The 27297-nt window shown below is 37.7% G+C and overlaps 1 protein-coding gene across 40 annotated transcripts in view; it reads left to right on the top strand.

Moving 5' to 3' along the window:
- Window positions 1-27297, top strand: part of RIMS2 (regulating synaptic membrane exocytosis 2) — a 445399-nt gene that overhangs the window by 99516 nt on the left and 318586 nt on the right. For all 40 annotated transcript variants that reach the window (XM_040696415.2, XM_025148070.3, XM_046937976.1 and 37 more), the window contains one exon: window positions 16862-17172. In XM_040696415.2, coding sequence (XP_040552349.1) covers window positions 16862-17172 — 311 coding nt within the window. The remainder of the gene's footprint in view (window positions 1-16861; window positions 17173-27297) is intronic.

Here is a 27297-nt window from a genome sequence, read left to right on the forward strand (position 1 = left end):
TGGAAAGTTAGAGCCAGATGGGATACACATATCAATATTGTACATGTTCTCCCCAGCTTTCCCCTCAAACATGCAATAGTTCACAGGCCAGAAGGTAAAGAATTCCATATAAATCCATGAGTTTTCAGTTTTCGACCTCTCCAAAGTCAGTGTTTCTCACCTCATTAGCAGCACACGAGGTGTCCAGCACTGAATTTTGGGCATTTATGGAACTCAAATACCTCTTTCACAACCCTGAGGTAATTTGAATAGAGCCTTAAAACAATCAGAGGAGAAGCATTCATTTTTACTCAAACTACTCCCTTCCCATGTGTACCAAACCCACTTTATCCAGGTCTGATTATACACTTGTTTAGTTACAGTAAACCTTTAAAGCAGTCCTTCAGAAAGTTGATGAGGGCATATGAAATGTAAAAAAGGCATGTAGGGTTCTTTCCTGCAGTGACATCTATATTATGCCTTTTAAAATCATGGTTGCCCAGCAATGGAGCTGTGACTTACATAAATTAAGCATAATATATATAGTAGAATTAGTGAATCTTGCCCTATAGGCCCCACGTTTACTAGATTCTCTACAGTTAATCTGAGAGCGTTGGAAATATGCTACTTATACATTGACCTTGGTTATTTTCATTTTAAGTTTATGAAAAGTAGTTTTACTGTAGAATAGAAGCTGTGCTGTCCTGTGGCTTTCATCCTTGTGGGTATGTATAATGTTCAGTCTTTGGTTATATCTTCCCCTTTAATTGGGCATTCTTAATGGCATTTTCCTTTGAGAATCCTTTGGCGTGTTTAAATAGTTCAATGTTGCATCTTTCCCCTTGGTTGGAAGAGCAGGCTTTCCAAGCAAGGGGATCAGAACTATAGCACACTGAATGCTATGGGAAGTTTTTGATGAAGTGGAATGAGAGAAAAATATTTATTTCAGAGTGAGCAGGAAAGTAAGGGCAGCAGTACAAGTGCTGACATTTATTTGCTTGAATTATAGTTATGTATTTAGTATGATGGTGCTAATTTTAATGTGAGCAGGCCTTCCCCTATCTTCTGTACCACGGGCTTATAGAAAATCAACTTGCCAAATAGGATTAAGACATAACTAAGATAACTTGCAAATACATGTTCAGTAGATGGAAAACACTGCTGTGACAATCATTCCACAATATACTTTATATGACATAGGTTTTAATTAGAAACTTGAAAGAGATCTGCTACTGAGTGATCTGATAATACGAGGAAGAGAAAAGTAAGGGTTTTTTGTCATTTTAATGTTAAAAATGCTGATTTGTATATATACAAGTTTTCATTTTTATATGTAGAGCACCTATCACCTTATTGATAACCATTCTGATGGGAGGGGTAAGAACAGGAATTGGCCTTCTCATACCTCAGAAATTCTGTTTTCAGCCAATTACAAAAAAAAAAAAAAGGGCCACCAGAGTCTTTTATTGAAATGAATCTATGATTTGGAACCAGCTGTTGTAAGGAAAACCTACATACCATTGAGATAGATGAATGCTTCAAAACGAATCCGTAGTACAAACCAAGGTGTTGTAAATACAACAGCAGTTAAAACACATCTTCCTTTGTGGCTGATGCTTGCTCTGCTGAGAGAGAAGATTCTGCAAATCCAGAGATTTGAAGATTTACGCTGTGAAGATTTATGTTCACAGATCTGAAGAAATCCTAAAATGCCTAGACTTATTTTTGTTTATTGAACAGCTGAGTGCAACATAGGCACCAGAGAATGCTGTAACTGGAGGGGAGACAGATGGGGACAGGCAGGGACAATACATTCAAAGTGTGGTTGATCTGGGAGCCGCTGAGCCTCTTAAGTATACTGACTTGACATCAGAAAGATATGAAAAATAAAATAGGAACCTTTAAAGAAATCTGGCTCATTTTAGGGGTTGTTTACAGAAGTGACAGAAGTATTGAGGGAACGCTTCAAAGTCTCTTTTGCAAATGTCCAAACCCTTTTTTCTGATAGTACGTAATGATCACATTGCGAAGACAGTACACTGAAGCCCACTAGATGGAGCCAGAAAGATTTTACTATGATATTGCCAAGTCAGTGTTTCAGACGATTCCCATTTCTACTTATTAACCTACTTGAGGAATGTGTAACATAATGCTGCGTCCTTTGTGACAAGTACTAATCCACATATCACCTAGGTGTCATAGGTCAGTGTTTGCTTGTGCCATGTATCCACAAAACAGCTTTCTGCTGTATAATGCAATTAATTGTCTGAGGCAGAGAATGTCAGCTGCTGCAAACTTAAATGATAGCAACCAGGGAAGGAAGGGGTGGCTTTGTCAGTATCAGACTGCTGTCTTCATCTTCAGTGGAGTTAAATGTTGGGTGGGTCTGGTCCAGAATTGGAAATGAAAACACATATAAAGCAGAAAAATAGGGAAGATAAAACATGTTTTTCATGAAGACACCACTACATCAGGATTTAAGCTCAAGCTTTTAATCTTGCCCATCTATATAGAGTGCATGCAGTATCGCCATAGATACTGATTCACTTCAGTCTGTGGTGTATGTTATAAAAATGAAGAGAGAAGCAGAAGCCACACAGAGATGACACTAGGAAAATATCATTGAACCCAAACAATTCTATGATTCTAAGGGACCTTTAATATCATCTAGTTCCAACCCCCCTACCAGTTTATCAGAGTGACCTGATAAGTGCACAGCCTACTTAACAAGATTTTGTAATGAACTACATGCTTTTTGTTAGGCAAACTTATGTCATTTTTAAGGCATAGGCATGGTTTTCATGCCATATTTCTAGAAAGCCTTTTATTCTTGGGAGACCTTCAAGTCATGATGCACAGTTTGTCAGAACTAAATTCTCTTTATAAGCTTTGGAAAGTCTACTTACTAGTTGTGAGCTGCTGAAATCTTAGTGTGGATTCTTTGTCAAGAGATCTTAGGATAATAGAACCATGGAATCACCAAGGTTGGAAAAGACCTGCAAGATCATCCAGTCCAACTGTCCACATACCACCAGTATTTCCACGCTAAACCATGCCTCTCCGTACAACACCTGAACATTTCTTGAACACTTCTGGAGATGGGGACTCCGCCTCCCTGGGCAGCCCATTCCAGTGCCTGACCACTCTATTGGAGAAGAAATTTTTCTTAACATGTTCAGTTGTTGGTGTTCTTCAAGCCACTTTCCTGTTCTCACTTGTTTGTATCCTTGTGTTTTGAGTTTTGAAAGACATAACAATGCAAAGGCTCATATTTATGTTTTATACTGTCAGCTCTAATCTAAGCACTTCACAAACACAGAGTGTGTATGTGAAGAGATTTACTACCTTACCTACAAGAGGGAAGTTAAGCAGGAAGTGATCATTGCACTCTAGATACAATTATTTGAGTGAAATGCAAAGCAGTACTTAATTTAGAAAAGGTAGAATATCTTCCTAATAACGTTTTCAAATTCTACTCATTTATACTGGCAACAAAAGGAAAATTTACACCTAGCTGCCTTAACCTGCTGTTAGTGTTAATCATAGCTGCATCTCGTGTCAACATGAGATGTCTACATCTTGAATTCTTACAGTCTGTCTTAATGCGGAACTCACTGTAGGTTTCTGAGAGCTGTGCTGTTGTGGCTATGTTGCTGTTAAGTCTAGGCAGCAAGCTTACCTTAAACTGAGGAATGTCTATATGGGGTTAAGTACAGCACTAACTGTGCTGTTTCCTTTCAGTTTTACCATTACCATTCTGTTACTTTTCATTCCATCTGGGACTTTCATTTTTATCAGATAATTTCAGTAGTGAATAATAGAGGATGTAAATGCTTTAGTTCTGTTGACTTGAACTCAGTGACATGTTTATACAGATCACAGGCTTTGTGTTCCTGTCACGTTTTCACCCTTCTCAGCTACTTGTGGATGCTGTCTTGCAGTAGTAAATAACTTGTAAACACTTTGTGCTATTCATCTTCAGCCTACAGATATTAACTGATGAATACTGTCAATACCTCTGTCCTGTAGGATCATTCAGTATTTTTGTCAATTGCTTCCTTAATGAAGCTGCTATGTGGGTACAGAACTTTGAACGAAAAGCCGCATCACTAACATCTAATAGACTTTCAGGCAATGAAAGTCAAATTGATGTAAGATATTTGAGTAGTTTTACCAATGCCTTTGAACGTAAGAATCTTTGTGAAATAAAACATGTGGGACTGCCATTTGGATGATGTCTATTACATGCCAAATCTGGTGGAACGCGGTACGTGCTTTGCCTAAATTAGTACAAAAACTTCTAAGAAAACCAAGCCAAAGTTCTAATATCTCTTAAGAAGAATAAGAAAACAGTATTTTCAGACATCTTGGGTTTGTGTGATACAGTGTTAGCATTAATGACTTTGCCATACATTTGTGGAAAGCTGGTAATAATGTCTACTGTACTGCCTTTCTCAAGCTATAGCTGCCTATTTTTATTTTTCTACCAAAAATTTAACTGTCTTTCCTCCATCACAAAGTTTTAATGCGTTACTAACAGTTGCTCTAACAACACAGAGAGAATTCTTTGCTGAGGAATTAATCAAAGAAATAGGCAAAAAGCAGTTGGACTGAAGAGTTCAAGGAATTCAGGTTTTTGTGCAGAGATGAGTAGGTAGTAGCACGTTGGTGTTCAACCTTTTGGCTTACCTAAGCTGCACTGAGTGAAGAGGAATTGTCTTGGATCACATATATATGTTATAGTTAATATATATTAATAACAGTTTTTTTTTTTTTAAATAAGTTAAAACATAAAAAAAGAAAGCAACTAAAACATAAAAGTAGTGGAATATTTGACCTAATTTTTATGAAACTAATGTATTAGTGTGGTTCAACAGCAATGGTTGCAATTCTTAATGAGATTTCAAGGTTTTCATCGGAGATTATTGATGAAATTTTCCTCTTCCTGTGCTTCAGCCTTGAAAATAGTTGTTCACAAATGTACCTACTGCCAAAAAGCAATGACAGGAATAAGACATGTCTGTGAAGCAAGGGGTATTTTTCTCTGGTAAGAGAAGTATTATAAAAGTCTGGTAGAGAGGCATGATTTTTGAGTTGAGTATCTGATTGCAACTCTTTGCATTCCATTTGAAAAGTTGCAGGCAACGTACTTATGTCAACTGGAAATGGAGTTACAAATATCCCAAATATTGATTTTTTTTTTTGACAATCTTGAAATTTATTCTCAATTTCCCCTATGGAAAACAAGGCTGTGTATTTTTTGCTCTTCACAGGCATGTGTTTAGCCAGTGTATCAAAATGACATGAGGTAGGTTGAAATACTGTGTCAGCAATCACTGTGTGTTACTAACCAAGCATTACAAGGGAATGTAAGGTGTAATACACGTGGATTTCGATTTGATGGAGTGTGCGTGGCAGGCATGAGAGGTGAAGTCATCACTGTACTGAGCCTTCCCTGTGCCCTGCTTTCAGGCCAGACAGTGCTGACTGGTTATTGTTCAGTGGTGGGAGTGTGCCCAGTACTGGGCTGGGCCGCTCTGTGGGAAGAGCTGCAGCCATGATGATGTGGGGCAGGGGGCGGCTGTGGGCTGTGGTTGGACATGCCTATATTAGCACCTGGAATTTACTGGTTAAACTGAAAGAATGAGGTTTAACTGAATAGTGATGTAGAGAGAAAAATGATATGCAGCTCCTTAGTTCCTTAAGCTTTATTATTGGTGATGATCTTTAATATTTTCACTAGTGGTCTTTGCATAGAGAAAAGGAAGGCAGTAATTAAATATATTGGTAACACAAATTTACATATCTGTACATTTGAGGAAAGGAGTAGCATATAATGAAGAACTGGATTATCTTGCAAACTCCATAAGTAAAAATCAGTGAATTGCGTAGCACTAAGTGTATATCAGGAATTTAATTTCTCTGAAAGGAAAGTCCCTTTATTGTGAATCATAGAAAACAGTATGTTTTCAAACAGAAAACAGTCTAGGATGTTGTAAAAGCAGACAGTGCTCTTCATGCCTGTATGTACAAAGTAGGACTGTTGGGATGACTGTGAGTGTGTGTGACTCAATGCTAAGGCCACAGAAATATGGGCCGGGGACTCTTGTGTGGACCCAGTCCTGCTCGACACTCCTGAATTCCACTTTCTGTAGCAGGTTGCCTGTATCCAGGCTGCTTACTGGGGACAGTTCTTGCTCCATGCTGTTACCTTGCATTGTATGCTGGCACTGTTTGGGAGATGCTGGTTAGTAAAAGCTGAGTGGTGCCAGGATACATAAGATCTAATCAGCAATCATGAGCCAGCACCTGGCCCTGTGACCTGGCTCTGTCTTTCTAGAAGAGGCATAGCCTGAAAGAGCTATATCTATGTGGTCCTTCAAAATAAAAGCAGAAAGGGGATGTGATTGGTCTCTTTAAAAATACCAGAAAAGAAACACAGAGAAGACAAAGGAGCTATTTAAAATAAATGACAACAGTGGCATAAGAATAAATAGTGATAAATTATCTTGGAATAAATGAACATGAAATTAAAAGGCATTCTTTCCGTTATAGCTATAGGGCTTGGAAAAGCATTTTGACAGATTTTGGCCTCGTTATTTCTGGTTAATTTTAAGATGAAACTTTATTAAATTGTAAAGCTGCCTCAAGCAGCTGGCAAGTTGAATCAATATGCAAGGTCTCTTTCAATCCAGTATTCTTATTAAATGAGCTTAAGCTGTAGCTGAGAAGAGTGACAGCAAATGTATGCTCAGTTTTCTTGCTTTCTTAAGGTTGTAACAAATCTTTACATTTAGTAAAGGTGTAGCTTGGTCAGCTGTACATTTTCGATGTATTATGTAATTATGCAAGTTTTTATGGCTAAAGAAAGAGTTGTGGAAATGCCTTATAAATTCTGTTCAATTACAGCAGATTTATTTTGTGCGAAAAAACCCCACTACACTCTGATGGCCCTGATGGTGTAATGTGTGGGCTTACAAACTCAGTTTTGGAAGCGGTGCAGATGTGTTTGCTGGGACAGAACAGTCACTGGTGTGTACTGTGTCCTAATGTCCTAGTCACACCTGGTTTCACGTTAGCCATTTCCTCACTGGAAGCTTTTGAAATAGTTGTCCATAGTCCATATAGCTCTGTGCTGGAATTATGTGCTTATTTCCACTGAAGTTGATTAGAAATGCTTCAGTCTTGAGAGTGCCTGTGCCAAAATGAAAAAGGCAAATTAAAGCCTTTATAGATCTTGAATAATATCAGTTATTTTATATGTGAGCTGCTTATTTTTATGCAGCTTACTTTAGGAAAACAGAGAGTAGTTATGAAATATCTTTGACTTATATTAGCTCACCTAAATTAGTGTTGCAACGAACAATTTCTACTCCTACCCTGCATTTGAAAGGGTTTGTTACATTTTTTGGACGTAAGTAATTTGTTATCCTAGTCAGGTGTCTGATTTACTGATTGCACTCTTGGTCAAAAGAAAATTTATGAAGAAAATTGCTAGTATATGCCTTAAGGATTATTAAGAAAACTGATACAAGAGATGTGCCCTGTCTCATTAGGATTATAGATGCAGCATTATTACAAAAAAAATTACCTTTAATAAAATTGAGATCATTATATTTTTTCTCTTTTATGCTTAAAAAATAGATATATAATGATATACTTTTCAAAGGCACGCACAGCCATCTGCCTACTTCATACTGACTCAGTTGTTGCTTACAATTATAACTTGTCTTATGTAATATATTCATGAATTCACTACAAACTCATGATTGAATGTGTCGTATAATCACCCTTTCAGTGTACAACATTTGTGTGTGCAGATACATATATGCTTTAAAATATAGATAAATATATTGGTCTGTATTGCGAGCTTTTCCAGCTTTATTAAGTGACATTGGAATCCATGAAGGTATTTAATGCATTTTTGGGGGATATTTGTCCATGGGGTAAATGTTAATAGCAACATATATCACTGAGGAAATAGGGCCAATAAAAACTGACGTCGGCCATACCAATTTTAACTTTATTACTCACTTGAAAGTAAAAGGCAGTACCATAGCACAGACTAGTGGCATATCAAAATGCTGGAAAAACAATGAATTTTTCTTAACTCTTTTATAATAGGCACAAATTCATAGATTATCTTCCTTCCTGTAATGCATTTATTCAATATAGTACATTAATTTAATGGACAAAAATGATGTTTATACATAGGATGAAGGCATCCTATGTATAGTGGAATGGATAAATGGTAAGATATAACCTCTGTTTGCTACAGTGCAGTATCAGAAAAGCTACTATGCAATGTCAGTAATGTTATTTATTGATTTATTTGTAGAGAATATGAAATCTTACAGATTCATTTTGCTTTGAAAGGAAAGCAATAAAATTGACTGGCATCAAATAAAAACTAAAATATCCTTAAGGAAAATTTCACAAAAAATATACTGAGTTTTTGTTCTCTCTTATGGTCAAATCAATGCAGAGTAATTTTATTGACCTTAAAGAAGTTACCTAGGATTTATTTTCATGTAGGAGAAGAGTTGGAAAAATCCTGTTGGAAGCGGTAATAGAATCATTCCGTTTGGGAGGGACTTTTTGAGTCACCCAGTCCAACCTCCTGCTCAAAGTAGGATCAATATTGGAAAAGAAGAGAGACAGTTTTTAAGTTTCCCAAAAGACATAATGCATGGAAAGAAAACAGAGGAAAAGGAAAACAAGGTTTATTTGGAAAAAAAACCCCATAGAATATGATCACGTGAAGTCCTCATCTCTACGTGATTGTGACTTGTTTGTATGGTCAGAACAATATAGTGAAATTGAAACGTTTCTGCTTTGTTAAAATGTGTCTACACCTGCTGTTCACAATGAATGAGCATACATTAGGTATGATCTTCTCCATTCACTTCAAAACAACCAACTTTAAAACCTTACTCAATACAAAAGGTGGATCTGTCATCTTAACTTGAACTACTAGTGTAATATGTCCGTAGAGATGAGCTCTAAATCCTCCACTAATCATGAAAACCCCTATGATTTCCAGAAGTTTGAATGCTGGCTGTTGATAGTACATTAAGTCTTGCACAGTTGTAAGCAATTGCTTAAATAAAAATAATATTAAAATATTCAGAAGGCTGTGCTTCTGTTCAACAAGACTTGGACAGGCTGGAGAGTTGGGCAGGGAGGAACCTGATGAGGTTTAATGAGAGCAAGTGTACAGTCTTGCACCTGGGGAGGAATAACCACATGCATCAGTACAGGTTAGGAGCTGACCTGCTGGAGAGGAGCTCTGCAGAGAAGGACCTGGGAGTCCTGGTGGATGACAGGCTGACATTGAGCCAGCAGGGTGCCCTTGTGGCAAAGAAAGCCAATGGTACCCTGGGATGCATTAGAAAGAGTGTGGCTGGAATGTTAAGGGAGGTGATCCTCCCCCCCTACTCTGTCCTGCTGAGGCCACATTTAGAACACTGTGTCCAGTTCTGGGCTCCCCAGTTTAAAAAAGATGGGGATGTTGTAGAAAGAGTCCAGCAGAGGGCCACGAAGATGATGCGCCTGGAGTGTCTCCCATATGAGGAAAGGTTGAGTAACCTGGGTCTGTTCAGCCTGGGGAAAAGAAGACCGAGAGGGAATCTGATAAACATAAGTATTTCAAGGAAGGTGGGAAGCGAAGGGATGAGGCCGGGCTCTTCTTGGTGGTGCTTAGTGAAAGGACAAGGAGTAATGGCTCAAAAACGTGAAGTTCCATACTAACATGCAGAAGAACTTTACGGTAAATGTGATGGAGCACTGGAAGAGGTTGCCATGAGAGGCTGTAGTGTCTCCTTCTGTGGAGATATTCACGACCTGTCTGGACACCTATCTGTGCAACCTGCTGTAGGGAACCTGCTTTAGCAGGGAGGTTGGACTCGATGATCTCACGAGGTCCCTTCCAACACCTGCAATTCTCTGATTCTGTGAAAATTAAAAACTTTTAAGGAAACATGCTGTAGAAAGGAATATAACATATATTCCAGTAGTCTTGGATGTAAGAGAGAATCAAGATTTCAGGCTGGGGGAAAAACATGAATTGTTGTTTTAGAGCAGATGTGAGGCATTTTTAGTAGCAGAAACAGAACCAAATAGATAGGATTTAATATTTTCGCTAACGAAATCTTCTGTTATAGTTAAAAGAACTTTGAACTCAAAATATCATGAAGAATAATACAAAGTTTTATTTCAGATCAGGACAATTGCAGCTGCAGAATCAAGACAGCCACTGATTAGACTAACAGTTCTTAGAAAACACTTCATATTATATGTTGAACAGGCAGAGTAGAGCTCAGCAGAACTTGCAATAAGAAGTAAGGAAGATAGCAGTGTATCTTACAGCAAGGCCATATTAGCAAAAGACGCATGCATTTGCTGTGTAATTGCAACTTCAGTGATTTTACAGAGGAAGCTGGCTCATGTTGCCATGTGCCAGCACTGAATCAGCAGTGTCTATTCCAAATCAAAGCAGTGACTAACGGAGAAACTGAAGTATTTCTTCCTCAAAAAAACTTCTTTAGTAAAGGATGGCTTTAAACATTGCACTCTGCCATAATGTGAGCAAGTTACTTGGTATATACAACAGACTGTAAAAAAATGAATTAATTTTAGTATGTCATTAAACATAATTGGTTGCTTGACGCTGGGCCCCAGCAAAGAATTTTCTCTCTCTTCAATTGACCATACAGTTTCCATTTTCTTCCCCAAATCCTGAGTTTTAGATAAAGTATCATCCAATTTTCTTCCCCATTCCTTTCAGTGCTGTGATCTTGCTATCTTTGAGAATGTTTAAGGAATTGTACACATGGTAATTATATATTTAAACAAAGTGATGGAAACCCAAAGGATGAAACAACTCTCCTACAAGGACAGGCTAAAAGAGTTGGGGCTGTTTGGCCAGGAGATGAGAAGGCTGCGAGCTGACCTGATAGCAGCCTTTCAGTATCTAAAGAGGAGCTACAGGAAAGAAAAGGACAGACTCTTTAGCAGGGTCTGTTGTGATAGAACAAGGGGAAATGGCTTCAAGTGCAGAGAGGGTAGATTTAGATTAGAAATAGGGGAGAAGTCTTTCATGGTGGGTGGTGAGGCACTGGAACAGATTGCCCAGGTATGTGGTTGATGTCCCATCCATGAAGACTTTCAAGGAGAGACTGGATCAGGCCCTCGGCAGCCTGATCTAGCTGTGGTGTCCCTGTTCATTGCTGGGGAGTTGGACTGGATGGTCTTTAATAGTGCCTTTCAACTCTAAGGATTCTGTGATTCTAGGAGAAGCTTTTTGAAAATCTGTAGCAGCAAGCGTAGCAATTAACATTGCACTAATATATTGCTGTTTGTGGCAAGGAAATGAATGCTGAAAGCTGGTAGTACTATAATAACAAACTTTACTGTTTTCCGTAAGGTTTACTGCCTGCACCTCCTCTGCACACATGTAATTCAAAGTACTGTTCTTAAGGCTAATGAGAATTTAAGGTAATTGTTTCTTAAATTGTAGTATCTAAACTATCAAACTCAGGCTATTGAGTAATCAAATACACAGTGTCCATTAATCTAATTTGAAATGTAGTGAGTCTTACATTTTATTCTCAGAAGTTACTGTTGGGCCATCTGTACTTCAATTATATGAAGAATAGCGAATATTTTGCATATGTCTTTTCACTTAATTTATTAGATGCTATTAAAATAGCTGTGGTACTGTATCATCTTTATTACACATAATTTTATTTAAAATGTCTTCAGATTTAATTTCTTCATAGATTTATTTTCCATTTAAATGAACTTGTTTGTGTAATATGCTATGAAAAATTTTAACTAATGAACGAATACATAATGGTTTTACTTAGGACAATATAAAGGAGTGATTTTTCTTGCCTTTATTACATCTGTTACATAGATGTGCAATGGCTGATTATTTGTCTACTGCAGAGTTTGCTTTTGCGTACTTTCAGAATAAATAAACGATGTTAACATTATATAGTGAAAGCTTCTAGGTGGTGCTCGTAGAAATTAGAGCATGTTATAGAATAATCTTGTGAAAAGTGGTCACAAAATCAAAAAAACCCAAATTTGTTGCTTCTCTGTATGGAATTAATCTTTGTGAACTGAAAGCAGCTGGAAGATTTGAATAAATCTGTCAAATCCAAATTTCGATTATATCTTTTCAAAAAGAAAGTTTCGTATCTAAGAGGAGGTATTTGTATGGAAAAAATAAATTAAGGGTTAATGTCAAAATGTCAGGATAGATACATTTTGTGTGATTATTTTCGCAATTTCCAGGAGAAATGTATTCGAAAAGAGCTTCAGCAATTCTTATCCCAGGCACTAGGTGGTGGGTCAGCCTTTTGTATTGAAATGCTTTTCAGCATCGCTAGCATTTCAGCCTCTAAACTGTTAACGTCTGTTAGAGCTGTTGAAGAGCACGCTTTTCTCCACATTTTCCTTTTAAAATCGGACCTGTTCTGGTGTTGAGAATTGACATTCCAAGATGCAACTCTGATGTTTGTGCACAAAAAGTATTTGTGACTTAGGATTTTTAGCTCTTCAGAGTGGTGGTTGAGTACTGGAAATGGGTGTAGCTGGCAGCGTGTCTGATTCCGAGTGCAAAGTCCTTGTGGAAAGGATTAACTCTTTTAAAATTGCTGTTTTAGAGGTAAGGCTTTTGTGGTTCTCCCTTGTAGAACTGTCAAAATGTGAGCTTTAGCACAAGATCCACTCACGCATCTCCCTTTCCCCTCTCTGTGTGTATGGCCCAGCCACACAAAACCCAGCTGGGCCTTGACTGGGACAGGACGCCTCTGCTGGCCTGGGAGCTGCCTCACAGCAGCTGCCTCAGTGGGTCCTGGTGGCTGAAGGAGAAGTCCCACCCAGCAGGTGCTGCCTTGTTCTCTCTGGTCCTACATGCATGGCTGACATAGTTGAGAGGTCTGCACTGTAAATTACTGGTATTCCTTTCACGGCGGAAATATTCCCACAAGCTGTGATAGAACGGAGAAGTTTGTTGCACTCTGTGGTGGTGCAGAGCTTGAATTTCTTAGTGCACATTGACAACACGTACATTTCTGAGCGTGACAGCTGCCATTTTGCTTGTTCTTCGTAATTATTTGAAGCTAAAACTATATCTGCCTGGGTCAACAGTACGGAAGTGTGCATCAATGTGTGGAAGAGTGGGAAGCAAGTGAGAAAGCTCAGCATCATAAAGCAGCAGGATCAGAGCAGGCTTTGTGCCTGTGTGCATCCAGCAGCACGCCCTGCTCTGCATGTAGCTGCAGCACCATCCCAGAGATGTGCAGAAGGGAGTTGTCTCATCAGGTTCAGAACAGGGGCAGGCTCCCAAAGCAGCCCAGGCCCATTGTGCAACATGAGACACCACTCTGCTATAAAGAGACACTCACTCTGCTATATGAGGGGATTCAGAGAGTGTCATCAGTGCAGGCCAGGCAGCAGAATGCAATGTTGCTGAGATGTGTTGGGTAGATTGGGGCAGGGGACATCTCTGCCTGAAGCTGGTTTGGGAAGAAGTGGGTTAGGCTTTGGCACAGGCTCTTCAGGGAGGTGGTGGAGTCACCATCCCTGGAGGCATTTAAAGAAAGGCTAGATGTATTACTCAGGGACGTGGTCTAGTTGGTAGCACTGGTGGTAGGTGGACATTTGGACTAGGTGATCTTAGAGGTATTTTCCAAATAAAAAAATGTTATATTTATTTTTTTCCAATATGAATGCCTTAAGTAAATTTTTATTTTTGAAAATGTTCATTGTGTTTCACGAGGTGCTTTCAACTTAAGTGCTCCTGTTATTTCCTGTAGGTCTGACCAAATTACTTTGGTACTCTGTAAGAAATTCTGAATGGTGGAAACAGCAAGAGCCAGTTTGACTTTACTAGGGCTGGGATACAACATGGTGTCTTCCATAAAGTGTCACTGACAATCAATGAAAAATAGCTTTCAGGCTTTAAAGATGAACATTAAAATATCAGATATCTGCAACAAAGATATCGACAACAATGACATCTACAACAAAGATAGGCAAAAGCTTTTAGATAGCCCAGGCTTGTTTGAACTTTTATCATAAAACGTTTGCTTGTTTCATACCGGTCTCATGACACCAGCAATTGCATTGGTTTGCTTTGATATACATCATCAGCTACCCAGTTTGGCAGCAGCTGAGATTTATATTAAAACAGGTCACTACATTTTGTGTGTCATAGCAAAGAGGTTAGATCAGGAATACTCTTGTGATTCTTCTTTTAGGAGAAGAGCTATTAAATCCTATTCATTCAGAAAGACCTATCATTTTGTTGGGTACAGGAGGATAATACTGGTCATCTTAGAGTGCATTGTCCTGGGAAAAAATGTGGCTGACAGATGAGGACGTGGTTGCTTAAGTGTTTAGAATGTTATCTAGTTTTTGTAACATTTCAATATCTTCTAATAGAAGGAAATTAATAAACAAAATTTGGGGGGGATTTTGTCTGGTAGTCATTCAAGTTGTAATTTATTTTTATACTTAAATAATTAATTTGGATCAGGTCCTTTCATTACACTAATACATAGATGGAAAGCTTACAGCTTTTTTCAACAGTGTGAAAATCATGCGTAAATGCTAAAGGCTTTTAATTGTAACTCATTAAATAGGGCAAAAATACTTCTGTCTTTGGTGTGGAAGATTCACTTTGGAGCTTTTGTCTTCTTCCTAAATTAGCAATTCACAAAAGTAAAATAGACCTGCTCTGACATTTATATTTGACTGATGGCCAGGCCTGAAGCATGCATGGTATTGACCTTCGAGGGAAATCTAGCCTACTTCAGACAACCAGCTGCTCAGGGAGCCTTGCTTTTTTTACCCTGTCATTGCTTAGATAACTTGTTCTGCCTCATTGAAATAAGCTGACTTGAGTTCTCAGAAGTGGAATATCAGTGCTATAAAAAGTTAGGAGAAAAGCTTGCCAGGATGGGGCATATTGCCACCATTACACTGGCAAGTACACTACCCCTAGCATAGCAGATTGTGATGAGGCAGTCAGTGAATTTGAGTAAGAACTCTCACCAAAAACATTTTTGATGAGTCTTGACATTTCAACATGGCCCAAATTTTCTATTAGTTAACTTACTGGAGGATAAAAGTAAGATAAAGCTTACAGATTCTGAAGCCTCTTGTGGTGGGCAGAACCAGAGGTATTACGGAAGCAGAAGCTAAATTTTCAATGTAATTCAACCACCTAGCATTTAAAAGAATAATGAAATTCAACTACCTAGCATTTAAAAGAATAATGAAGAGCATTAAATTAAGCTACTGAATGTCCTATTTTGTGAGCATTTGAAAAAGTTCAGTATTGGCTTAGAACTGGAGACGTGGTAACTACATTGAAGACTGAGTGTAGACATTGAATGAACGTGTAGTAAAAGACAAAAAGTAAATAAAGAACAGAAGAGTCAAGGCTAAAGAAAAATGAAAATTAAGGTGTGAAGGGCTGAAGAGGTCAATGGCTCCATGTCTGGATGGAGATCACTAATGAGTGGTGTCCCTGAGGGGTCTGTACTGGCTCTTTCATATCTTTATCAGTGAAATCAACAGTGGGACCAAGTACATCCTCAGCATGTTTGTAGATGACACCAGGCTGTGTGGTGTAGTCCATGTGCTTGAGGGACAGGGTGCCATCCAGAGAGACCTGGACAGGCTTGAGCAGTGGGCCTAGGTGAACCTTGTACTTATCTTTGTTGAACGTCATAAGGTCTTACACCAAGGTTGTGGCAACCCCTGCTATCAGGCAATCAAGATCTGGCTGGACCAGGCTCCAAGCAACATAATCTCACTGTAGGTGTCAACTGCAGGGATGTTTGACTAGATGACCTCTAAAGGTCCCTTCCAACACAAATGATTCTGTGATTCTAAAATTGTGGTGAATTAATTTTACGTATATATAATAAAAACTTTAAGATAGCATCATAACCAATCTGAATATGCCATTAAATTAATAACTTGCCTATTACATTGTATTCATTACGTCATGATATATTTTATTGTAATGTAAGAATTAAATGTGAAATTGACTTAGAAGTAATTTGCATTGGCAGTTATATGCACTGTCATGTGACTAAGGTGAGCATTGCAAATTAACACATTTTAGAATATTAAAAATCTCATTAGTAAGTGCAGGATCCCACAGCTAGGAAGTTAGAATCATTTTAATAACTTAAAGTGTACAGTGAAAGCTAATTCTTGGCTATGGAGAGACTCACCACTGTGTATATTGTGTTATTTTATTTATAAAATTGCTTTAATTTACAGTGGCCTAGAAATTAAGTCAATCTTGAAGTCAGCTTATTCATGTAAATATAAAAAGCAGACTGCAGCATAGCATTTGGAGGGTTATAAAATTACTTATTATAAACAAGCAGAGGATTTATGGCAAAGTTTTTTACTCTAACTTAGTAAAAAAAAAAGTAGCTTAATAAATAAGAAAGCGTTTAATGAATGTTTTATCTCTTCCTTTTTTTCTGTCATCTTCAAACTTTAGTCTTTATTTTCAAATTTCACATTTACTGCCATTGGAATGCCAGTGGGTAGATGCTTTTTGTATATATGTCTCATTCTCTGGCATTCTCTTGCACTGTAATAATGAAGCAAAGATAGAATAAAAGGGTTTTTGTGTGTGTGTGTGTGTTTATATGTATATTTAAAACAATTTCTTGAAGATTGTGCAGACATTGTGCTGTGGATAAGCTATTGCAATTATAATAAAATTAGAATAGCGTTATTTAGACCTTTGGAAATGGCAGTAATAAGCTGATGTATGCTTGAAGAAAATTTTTCTACAGTGTTTACAAGCTAACAAATTTTCCATTTAAATGTGTCTGAACAGGTAATGTGGGTATGTAACTTGTGCCGAAAACAACAAGAAATCCTCACAAAATCAGGAGCCTGGTTCTATAACAGTGGATCAAACGCACCACAGAAGCCTGACCAAGAAGGTATTAGAGGTCTGCGGAACGAGGAAGCACCTCAAGAGAAAAAAGCAAAGCTCCAAGAGCATTTGCAGTACCAAGGACCACCAGGTGACATATCCACACAAGTTTTGGACAAAAACAGATCTCAAGGACTCACCAGGCAAGACTCAATTAAGAATGGTTCTGGAGTAAAGCACCAAATAACAAGTGACACAGCATCAGACAGGTAAGAAAGTATTTCACACTTACACTGAAAAGATCTGTTGAATTTATACTACAAATTTATTTTTTTCTTTTTGAGCTTTATCTTATCCTCTGTACCATAAAATAGATAATGGGTTTATTGAAACAACCCTCACCAGAAGCAGCTGAGGAGCCTCTTACTGTGTTCAAATGGTCACGGACAGTGTGTGTTCTTCACTCATAAAAAGAATTGATGGAAAATGACAGTTGCAGTGTGACAGAACCTGTCCATGTGCTTGGAGCTTTGATGAATCATATTGATTGTGCTTTATCTGAGTGTTTCTGGCCACTCGATCATAGAATGTTTATAATAATAAAATGTTTATAATCCGAAACAAGGCTCTACAAAGCATGTTAGTGGATGGTGGTGAGAACTTTGTGTGATGATTTGAGTCTTTTCATGGTTCCTCAATTTCTTGTTGTTGGTTCTTGTCATTAGAATAAGGTGTTTTTTCTTTGCTTGTTTATCTTAGTGCTACTCAGCATTGGTTGAAACTATGGCTGTTTTAGCACTGATGTAGTGGGACCCAGGCTTGGCCAAGGGATGGAGATAGAATTTTCCTCCCTCTTTCTTGATGCGATTATGCGAAATGTCACTCTGAGGCTCTCAAGCTCTGCAGCTGCACTTTACTGGAACACAAAAGTAAAAACTGTTTAATTAAATAAATTGAATTTCCTTCTAAACAAGACAGAATAAGACTTGAAATATGGTAGGGAGGGAGAGATGAGAGTTTGCTCACGTGTTTCCATGGAAATGATATCCTCTCTCTTCAGAGGCCTTTACCTGCCTTGGTATTTGGCAGCCAGAGCAGCATCGTCTGGCAGCCTTCCTCTTCCTGCCTACCTGTAACCTTTTCAACAATATTTATACCTCAAGATTGAAACAAGTTAGACAGTTATATTACCTTTTACAGCCAATATAATTAAAATCATTTTCCCCTCACCTCTTGAATTCTACCGTATATTATTTCCTATTTTTAAACCTTATCTGAGGACAAATTGATTGTAATTAATTTAAACCTTTTTGTTTCACTTACTCTGCCTATTGCCCTTTGCTCTGATTTCAGCTGATGGGTCCAGTATTTAGTGGCTCCAAGTGCTCCTCAATTATATGCGTGATCTCTGTGAAATTCGGTACTAGACCTGGCAGCTTAACTTCATGCAAAGAAACAGAAGTGATAATGAGAGAGAGAGACTAATTCTCAGTCTCTCTCTTTTTTTTCCCCCTCTTTTTTCTTTTCTCTTTGTTTTTCTCTTTTTCTCTATAATTTTGCCAGGGAAATGGAATCATACATAATGGCATGATACAAACAAACAGCTTTCTTATTCATCTCAGCAGTAATAACTGAAAGTAGTTTTATATTCTGTGCATGCAGAGAGATGGAAACGTAGAGGTACAAATATATAATTCAGATACATAGTATGCATTTACTCTTACCAGAGTAATATGATAAACGTGGACACTATAATGTTTAACAAGAGGAAGAATGTGGACTTCATGCCTGAAGCCAGAATCATTCTGCTGAACATTATCAAAACTGCTGAACAGGCTGTTCTATCAGAGCACTTTCTATTTTATTTAGTTACTAATACTAGTGCTCCCTAATTAACATGTACAAGCATGCTTAGAGTATATTTATATGTATTACATGCTCTTGAAGGCTAAAGGGTCTTCAGAATAATTTTCTAGCCTGATGTACCTCACATTAACTTTAGTGGAGATGTCAAAAAGGATGCTCAGTCATCAAAGAATGATTGTTCGGATGGGTTGTTAGAGGGAAACATTAGCACCTCTGACAGAGACTATCCTAGAATTCAAATATAGGGATAGGCCATCTATTCAACCTACGTATGCTGTGGTGCCAGTGCTATTCTCAGCAGTAGTTCTGGGAAGGCTTACAATTTTACTGCATTCAGTGGCTGTTAAGAGGCAAACGTAATATTTTATGATCTCTATTATTGATGAAGTTAAGAAAACACACGTTATTAATTTGAAACTTACAGCTGTCATCAAGAAATTATATTCAGCTTTATTTCTAAGGTCTTACGGACTAAAAGCCTCAGTTTCTGAATGCTTCATGATATATATTTATTTTAACATTAACTGAAGGAATCAGAAAGTGAAAAATATGTTATATGGGAGATGACCATGACAGGCTTTTTAAAACTGTTAAGTCTGTGGAGAAATCTGGCTACTCTAATATGGTAGGTCATTCATCTAGGGAAGTTAAATCCATGAGAATAATGTGACAGATTAAAATAATAATAGGGAAACTGCCAAAAAGCAAGAAATGTTTTGCACTGTTTTTTTTTTGTTGACACTGCACAGTGTAAATAACAGAAGGAGGTAGAAAGTGAGAACAATACTGTCTCTATTTTATTTCTGTCCCAAACACATGAGATATTGCACCAAAAGTAATTGCGTGAGTTTAAAAAACAGTAAACCAATTAAAATAAAAAAGTATCTGAAAGACTCCATGCTCGGTAGTTTTCATGAATAGAAACGTAAAATGTCATTAAAAAAAACCCACACTTTTTGATCAGCTTCCTTTTCTGTTGCAGCAATCATTACTTTGCAGTTCTTTATAACAAGCATCGTATGTCTGAGCGGAGTGTTGTGGGTTTGCCCTGGTAGGCAGCTCAGCACCACCCAGCTATTTGCTTGCTCATTTCCTGCTGGTGGGATGGGGAAGAGAATGTGAAGGGCAAAAGCAAGAGAACTTGTGGGTTAAGTTAAGGACAGTTCAATAGGTAAGCAAAAGCTGTGCGTGCAAGAAGAGCAAAATAAGTAATTCATTCATCATTCCCCATCGGCATGCAGATGTTCAGCTGTTTCCAGGAGAGCAGGGCTCCAGTCACACGTAATTGTTACTTTGAAAGACTCTGAATGTTCCCACTTCCTCCTTACCCCCACCTTTTTTTTTCACTAAGCATGATGTCATATGGTATGATATATCCATTTTTTACCAGTTTGGGTCAGTCATCTTGGTTCTGTCCCTTCCTGGCTTCTTGTGCCCTTCCCCTTCCTCCTCAATAGCTGGGCAGCGTGAGAAACTGAAAAGTCCTTAGTGTGGTGCAAGTGCTGCTCAGCAACTGCTAAAACAGCAGTGTGTAATCAGCACTACTCTGGGCACAAATCCAAAATACAGCACCATATGAGCTACTATGAAAAAAATTATTCTAGCCAAAACCAGTACAGTTGGTCATCTGGAGAAAACTTGGTCACAGACTAAAAAGCACTGTTCATTCTCTGAATCTCAAGAGCATCAAACCATTTCTATCTCATTCCTTTTGCTTTTTAGCTTCATCTTGAGTAGTACTCAATATATTCCTGTTTTCTTTACTAGTATTATGCTTTATTAAAATAATATTAATTGTGTGAACTGCTAGTCTGACTGTTCTCTGGATGTTGCAACTGTTCTATTTACAATTGATAGATCCTAAACTGCTCAGACACGTAGGTACTTGAATGTAGATCCTCTTTGATCTGAATTTTGTTGCCTTAAAGAAAGCTGGAATGATTTCAGGTTGCACATTCTCCAAGGATGTTTTTCTTATACTGGATGTACTGCAGAGGAAAAGAGAAGTCATAAGCGATTCAGCAGCAGGTTGTACTTCACACCCGCAGAACAGTTTTCCATTATTAAATTTTTTTCTACACCATATCCAGTATTTATTATCTACCTTACAGTGTTTTTACTGCTTTCTTTGCAGTGAATCTATGGAGAAGGCAGTGGCAGCAGGCAGAGTGTTAATTTACTTACTTAGCTGTATCATATTTGATGTTGTTTGAGGTGACACTGACATAATTTGAATTGCATGGAGATTTTATGCTAAGAGCGATTAAGAAGTAACCATATGTAGTGGTTTTCATAGACTTAACCTTGTGAGCCGAGCTTGGATTCTGATGTGGTATAACGCTAGACTCTGAAAACTACCAAATGATGTGAATCAAAGAAATGCAAAATATTACCCCATATAATCCATAGACTCAGAAGTTCCGTTCTGAGGTCTGCTGTGCACAGATGGTGCATTTATGGCTGTATGCACTGCGGTTCTTTGATTTGTGTGATCCAATTTCACATTAATTCTGGATTACACAAAAAGGCTCTTTTTATTTCAATTTAAGCAAAAGCATTCATGTACTCTATTGTCCTTAAGACCTATACCACCTATCTTTCAATAAGTTTTGTTTCCTTTATAGCAACAAAATGCTCTGAATAGGCATATTCTTCTTTCAGTCATTTTGTAGCATGCTATCAGTCTGTGAAATGGCTGATTTCATTCCTCTGCTTAAGCCAAAGCAAGTGTTTATAATATCCTATTAAACTGTGTATAACATCCTGTTAATAAAAGCTGGGGAACAGGAAACCTTAATGCTGATCTAAAGCTTTTTATTGTGTCATTCTCTTTGCCTGAACTGTTTGATCTTCAGGTGACGTCAACATGTTTGAGTTGCACAATAATTTTTTTATTTTTGCCCTTGGTAAAATGAGTTTTAAGGCTATTTTAGTCATTTTTCAGATCTGACATCAGTGGTTTAAATCTTAAATCTTTTGTGACGTTCCAGACATGTTGCTTCATACCTGAACCTCTTTTGTATATATGTAGCTATTCACAATTCTTTGAGAGCTCTCTTGAAGTTGGAAACAAACCATACATCTTCCTACTGCAAGGTTATGATGATGTAACTATTTCTCATCTCGTATTTTTTTATTCATTCCATTACTGAAAGATAAGATCTCCTCAAAAATATTTTTCATGCCAAAAATTTTGAAAATCTTGAAAGTTTGTCTGCCTGTTTCATGAGACAGTTCATTTTTTCTGCTTCTATCAGAGCCGTATAAAAAAAAGAGAGTTGGTTCCTGGTATCTGCAAGGTCATGATTTGGTGCAAGACTCGTGAATAAAACTGCCTGAACCCTCTTCAGATTAACTGTAAGGATATGAGATTAAATCATAAAAAACAGAATGAAAACAACAAATTGAGAGAGTGAGCAGCTGCAGAGTTGCACAACAGCAGCATCCATTTTCCAGGCCAGCAGGCAGATAAAATATATCCTCCTTCCCTCCTCTTCTCTTCTCCTTTCAGAAATACATGTTTGTTTTGAGGGTTCATTTTCTATTTTCCCAATTGTTTCTTCTCAGAAAAAAAAAAAAATTACAGTGGTTTCCATTAACTATAATGGGTTGAGGAAATATGTTTCATTCGGAGTGAGAACTGCAAACAAGATTGTTGGGACCACTTGGATTTTGAGATGCAGGTTTTCTGCATATATATATTTTTAATGGAATATATACATGTGTTTCAGACATAGTTGGGATTCTTTTCCTATTGCATTTCCAGTGGCAGTGGAATGGAAATGATCCACTGTGTCCCTTTGCTTCCGTTCTTGGAGAGAGTGCCAGGATGAGCTGGCAGCCTAGAGTCTGTCACTTGGGACTGCAATTTGGGATGCCAAAGTGTGAACAGAGAGGAAAAAAAGAGACCAAAATGAGAGGGAAGTAGAAGAGAGAGGAAAAAGCAGGCATAACAGGCATAAGCTAGCTGAGAAACTGTAAAGGGCAGGAGACATTAAATAATGGAAATCCGTGTACATCTCTTTCATGTTGCGTCTTTTACAAATAGCTCTTCACTAATTATTGAATTATGAGTGGTTGATACTGAGAACATGAATGACAGTACGTATTGCAGTTTAAACCATGGCGGTGTAACGTTAAGGACCCAGTCAGCCACATTGCTTTTAATCAGACTGAAAAATGGCCATTTCCTGATTGTCACATTTTTTTTTTCTGCCACCTAAACACGACACAGCGCTGTAGAACAGCCTCTGATTTTGATTGTTTCTATTTCTGCGTACCTAACTGTAGAGTCCAGGTGTCTTAAAAAAGATCATTCAATCTTTACTCAGAGCTGTGGAAATCAAGAATATTTGATAAAGACATTTACAGTGAGGGTAGTGAGGCTGGAACAGATTACCCAGTGATGTGATTGATGTCCTGCTCCTGGAGGCTCTGAGCCTCCTCTTCTCCAGACTGAACAATCACTGCTCCTCGTAAGACTTGTGCTCCAGACCCCTCACCAGCTGTGTTGCCCTTCTCTGAACATGCTCCAGGGCCTCACTGTCTTTCATGTAGTGAGAGACCTCTCTTAGGAAGGAGGGTGAGGGGGGAGTTTGGTACTGTCCTTGATGCCTGCATGCAGAGTTTGTGTAAGAAGTTCCTGAAGAGTATTGAAATTGTTAGTTAATAGCCCGGCCTACATATAGCAGGTGTGCAACTGTTTCTACCTGTTATTGCTGCAATGGGCTTAAGCATCTTCATGCTCTCCTAGCTAGCGCTGGAAAAGAGAGGCATCTTTTGTCTGTCACCATTACCTTTGCAGAAATGTCCTCCATCCGAGAACCAAAACTGTACAGTTCTGTTTGTCTCATAACCTTGGTTTTGTGGGTTACCCACTAACATAACTAGTTTCAATGCTACTAAAACATTCAAGGCATGTGCAGCACCACTGTGACTGCTGTGTGTTTTTTGAGACTTGATTCTTACTCTTGCTCTCCCTCCTCTCCTGTTTTCCTTCCCCTCTTCCACTTTTCTTTCTTCCAAAGTACCAAGACAACCACTGAGTTGTTGTGAACTGTTTCTGATGTTGCTATATTAAATATATATATAAAACTTTTTTTTTTTTAAGCACTAGCCTTCTTTTTGTAGCTGTAGAATCTGTACTGAGTAGCAAGAGTACTCACGAGCCTCTTAGCAATTGCACTTTGGTATCCTTTTCTCAGGGAAAGCCTATTTGTTTGGTGAAGAGAAAAAAGAAACAGGAAAGTCCCCTAACTGTAGCAAGTCCAGTCTACCTTAATAAACAGTCTGCTGCTTTTCTTTTCAACATTAAGAGTGTGTTAATTCAAAACATAACAGATAATGAATTCCATTTTGAAAATATGAACTCAACTGTAATCATTCTCTCAATTTCCTGTTGATTTCAAGAATTTTCATTTTCACAACTCCACAAACTGCAGAGCAACTTGTAAAAAATAATTCCAATGTAACATAATGTTTGTGTTTTGCTTTTGTTATTATTTTTTTCTTAATTTTGTGTATTTGTTGAACTGAAGTCTAGCACTACCTCTCTTGACTTTTCTCACTCATGCTGAATGAGTTTATAGAAGTCTTAATATTCGTGCTGATCCTTGGTATCTTTGAAGTGGATTTTGGCCTTCCATTGCATTACTGTGTGTACATTATAGCTATGTCTTCAACAGCGCTAGAGGAGTATGCGTAATCTAAGTATATAATCACAGATCTCAGCTGTATCAGAATATTGAACATTTTTATTAAATGTTAACATCAGCTAACAGTTATGGAATCAAACGCAGTTTTGGTTTTAGCTACGCTGATCCTAAAAGAAAGCAGTATCAGATGAAAATGAGGGTAGTAGTATTTCTAATCTTTAATTAATAAGGCTTGTACCTTTTGGGGTTGAGCATATCTCCTCAAACTGCTGTTTTGTTGACCTTGCTCAAACATGAATGTCTGAGCTCGTTGTGTGTACATAATCCTTAGTTGTGCTGTGCTCTTTCCTTTGGAATCTAATTTCTCTTTAGCAGTGTAAATAACAGATATTGTTTGTATTTCATCTTTAAAAAAATTGGTGTGTAAAGGTGAATTAGTTACATCTGTGCAGTGCAACTGAGTGAAAAGGCTAATATTTAATAAAATACTCTGCAAACCTAAGTTTGGTGCTTCTGGTGGCACAGTGGTTCTGAAATCTGCAGGAGTGCATTCAGTGAATGATGTTTTATTGTCTTACTTTTTGCCATGGCTGTATGGGCTGAATTAGAGTGAAAAATGAGAATGAGTAATTGTTACTGGCACTAATTCTTTGGCTCTTCCTTTGTGCTTCCAGAAGACACAAATAATAAAGTAGTCACTTCTGTAGTACAATGTAAAAGATAAATTACAACTAAATGGCAAGATTAATAGTTTTAGTAAATATAAACCTATATGATTAAGTCACATTTGAGGAAAAAAAAGCAACACCTGAAAAGTGAATGTAGTATAACAGGACTAGAGTAGCTGTGTTTTCATAATGAAATAGTATGTCATTAAAAGCTACTATTTTGTTTTCTGCCTTGTTTTTAGCATCATTAGTCTGTGTCTGTTTCTGCTCCTTCTTCAAGGCATATCCTTGTTTATCTCTTTGTCCACTCTGGAGCATTGTTTTTATTATTTTTTCATTTTCTTGTGTGCATCATCATCTCTCACTGGTCTGAATTCTTAACTAAACTCTGGCTAGACATTAGAAGTGATACACCTGTGGTATTCCTTCACGGAAAGACAGATCTTTTCTCCAATCCAGTTGTTTTCCTTTCCCCTAGCTCTACCTCACCTCTCTTCCTCTATCTCCAGAAATTCCTAAGTATTTTTCCAGATCTGTAGTAATGTAAGTGAGCAAACTCTCCCAGGCTTTGAGAAATCTTAATTTTCTGCCTTTATGTGAAAACAAGCCCCTCTGTAGTCTCTACTAACTTGAAGGAACTACTCCCATTATAAGTAAGCAGTTACCTGTACCAGCAAACTAGTGCAGTGCAATGTCATTTCAAGTTCAGTAGAAAATGTAGATTATCTGAGGTCAGTAACTTTCAACTGAAAAGTACAGTTACGAATTCCAAGGTAATACCAGCGTATGATATGCAGTGGGTTGTGTTTATGTGACTTAATACTCAGAATATGCTCTGACATCCCCACACTGTGCAGTTCTGTGCCCTGCAGCCATGCTCTGGTGTTTCAGAAGGTGACATCGTAAAATGCCCGTTTCTGCAGGACTGGGCTCCCAAGAGGTGTTACTGGGGAGCTCAGGATCTTGTTCATACAGTAACAGAAGGTTTAAGTTGCTCCAGTTTTCTCAATTTCTGGTTCAGTGTTCTGTCAGCTGATTCTGCATGCTTGAGTGGGTCCCTATATGTAGTTTATCTGCCAAATAAGTTTTTTGTTATGAAGTTTGCAATAGGTTAAAACACGAACTTCTTGCAGAAAACCCATGTTCTTGGGCAAAAAATGAAAACAGCAGGAACAGTCCTCATAGTAGTATCTTGATACAATGCTTTATACTTTAACTGCAAGTTTTTTTTTTTTTGTTCTGTAATGACTTAGTGAAAATCTGTGGTTGAACTTTAAGTGAATGACTTCCACGATACTTCATTTCAATAAAAAAGAAGAGAGTCACTGAAGCCGATGAGATTTAACTGGAAAGCATCTGAATTTCTTTTTAGTGCCAAATAAAGTGGAAAGCTTCAGCAAGTCATTAGATTCCAAATCAGCGCACAGAACTCACTTTTTTTTCTTCCCCAGAAGTAGAATAATTGGAATTAAATCTTTTTGAGTCTGGCATCACATCCTGGGGTGTCAAAAATGGGCCTTCCTTAGTTGTGTTTTTATGCTCCAGTTAGAACTCGGAGAAATACTTTAAGCTCGAAGGGGAATCACAATTAATTTAATAACCTCACCTCTTGAATTTCAACGAGTCAGCAAGTCAGCGGTTAATTCAACCATTTCACCTTCTCATCATTCTGAGATAATTGCTTTTTTTTTCTTTTTTTTTTTCCTGAAATGGACCTCTAATTATTTATCTTCCTGAATCATTCCTTAAGAGGAAATAGCATGAAAAAGAACTCTTGAAACAAAACAAATTTAACTTGAGTTTTCAGTTTTTAAAAACAATATGTATTTTTGGGTGATTCCTGTGTCATATTCCCGTAAATGTGTTGATTAGAATATTGATTTTCATTTAGAAAATATATGTGCAGATTTGAAGCATGAAGTTGGATCTTTGAATACAGGGAAATTGAAAGAGAAACAATTCAATCATTACTTGGCAGGATTTTTTGATGCAGAGTTTCTTCTCCAAATGAGAATATCATTTGTAAAGCCTCTGAGAATCAGAGTGAGAAGGAAGAAACAAATATGTCAATGAAAAAATGGATAAAAGGAGGAATATCTTGTAGATGATACCCTTAAAACAGATGATGGACATTTGGATATTGAGGCCAGTGCTAGCAGTGTCTCAGCATTTTCTCCTCAACAAAGTTGATTTGGATGAAGATGGG

The sequence above is a fragment of the Gallus gallus genome, chromosome 2 (genome assembly GCF_016699485.2).
Source record: "Gallus gallus isolate bGalGal1 chromosome 2, bGalGal1.mat.broiler.GRCg7b, whole genome shotgun sequence".
Classification (NCBI taxonomy): domain Eukaryota; kingdom Metazoa; phylum Chordata; class Aves; order Galliformes; family Phasianidae; genus Gallus; species Gallus gallus.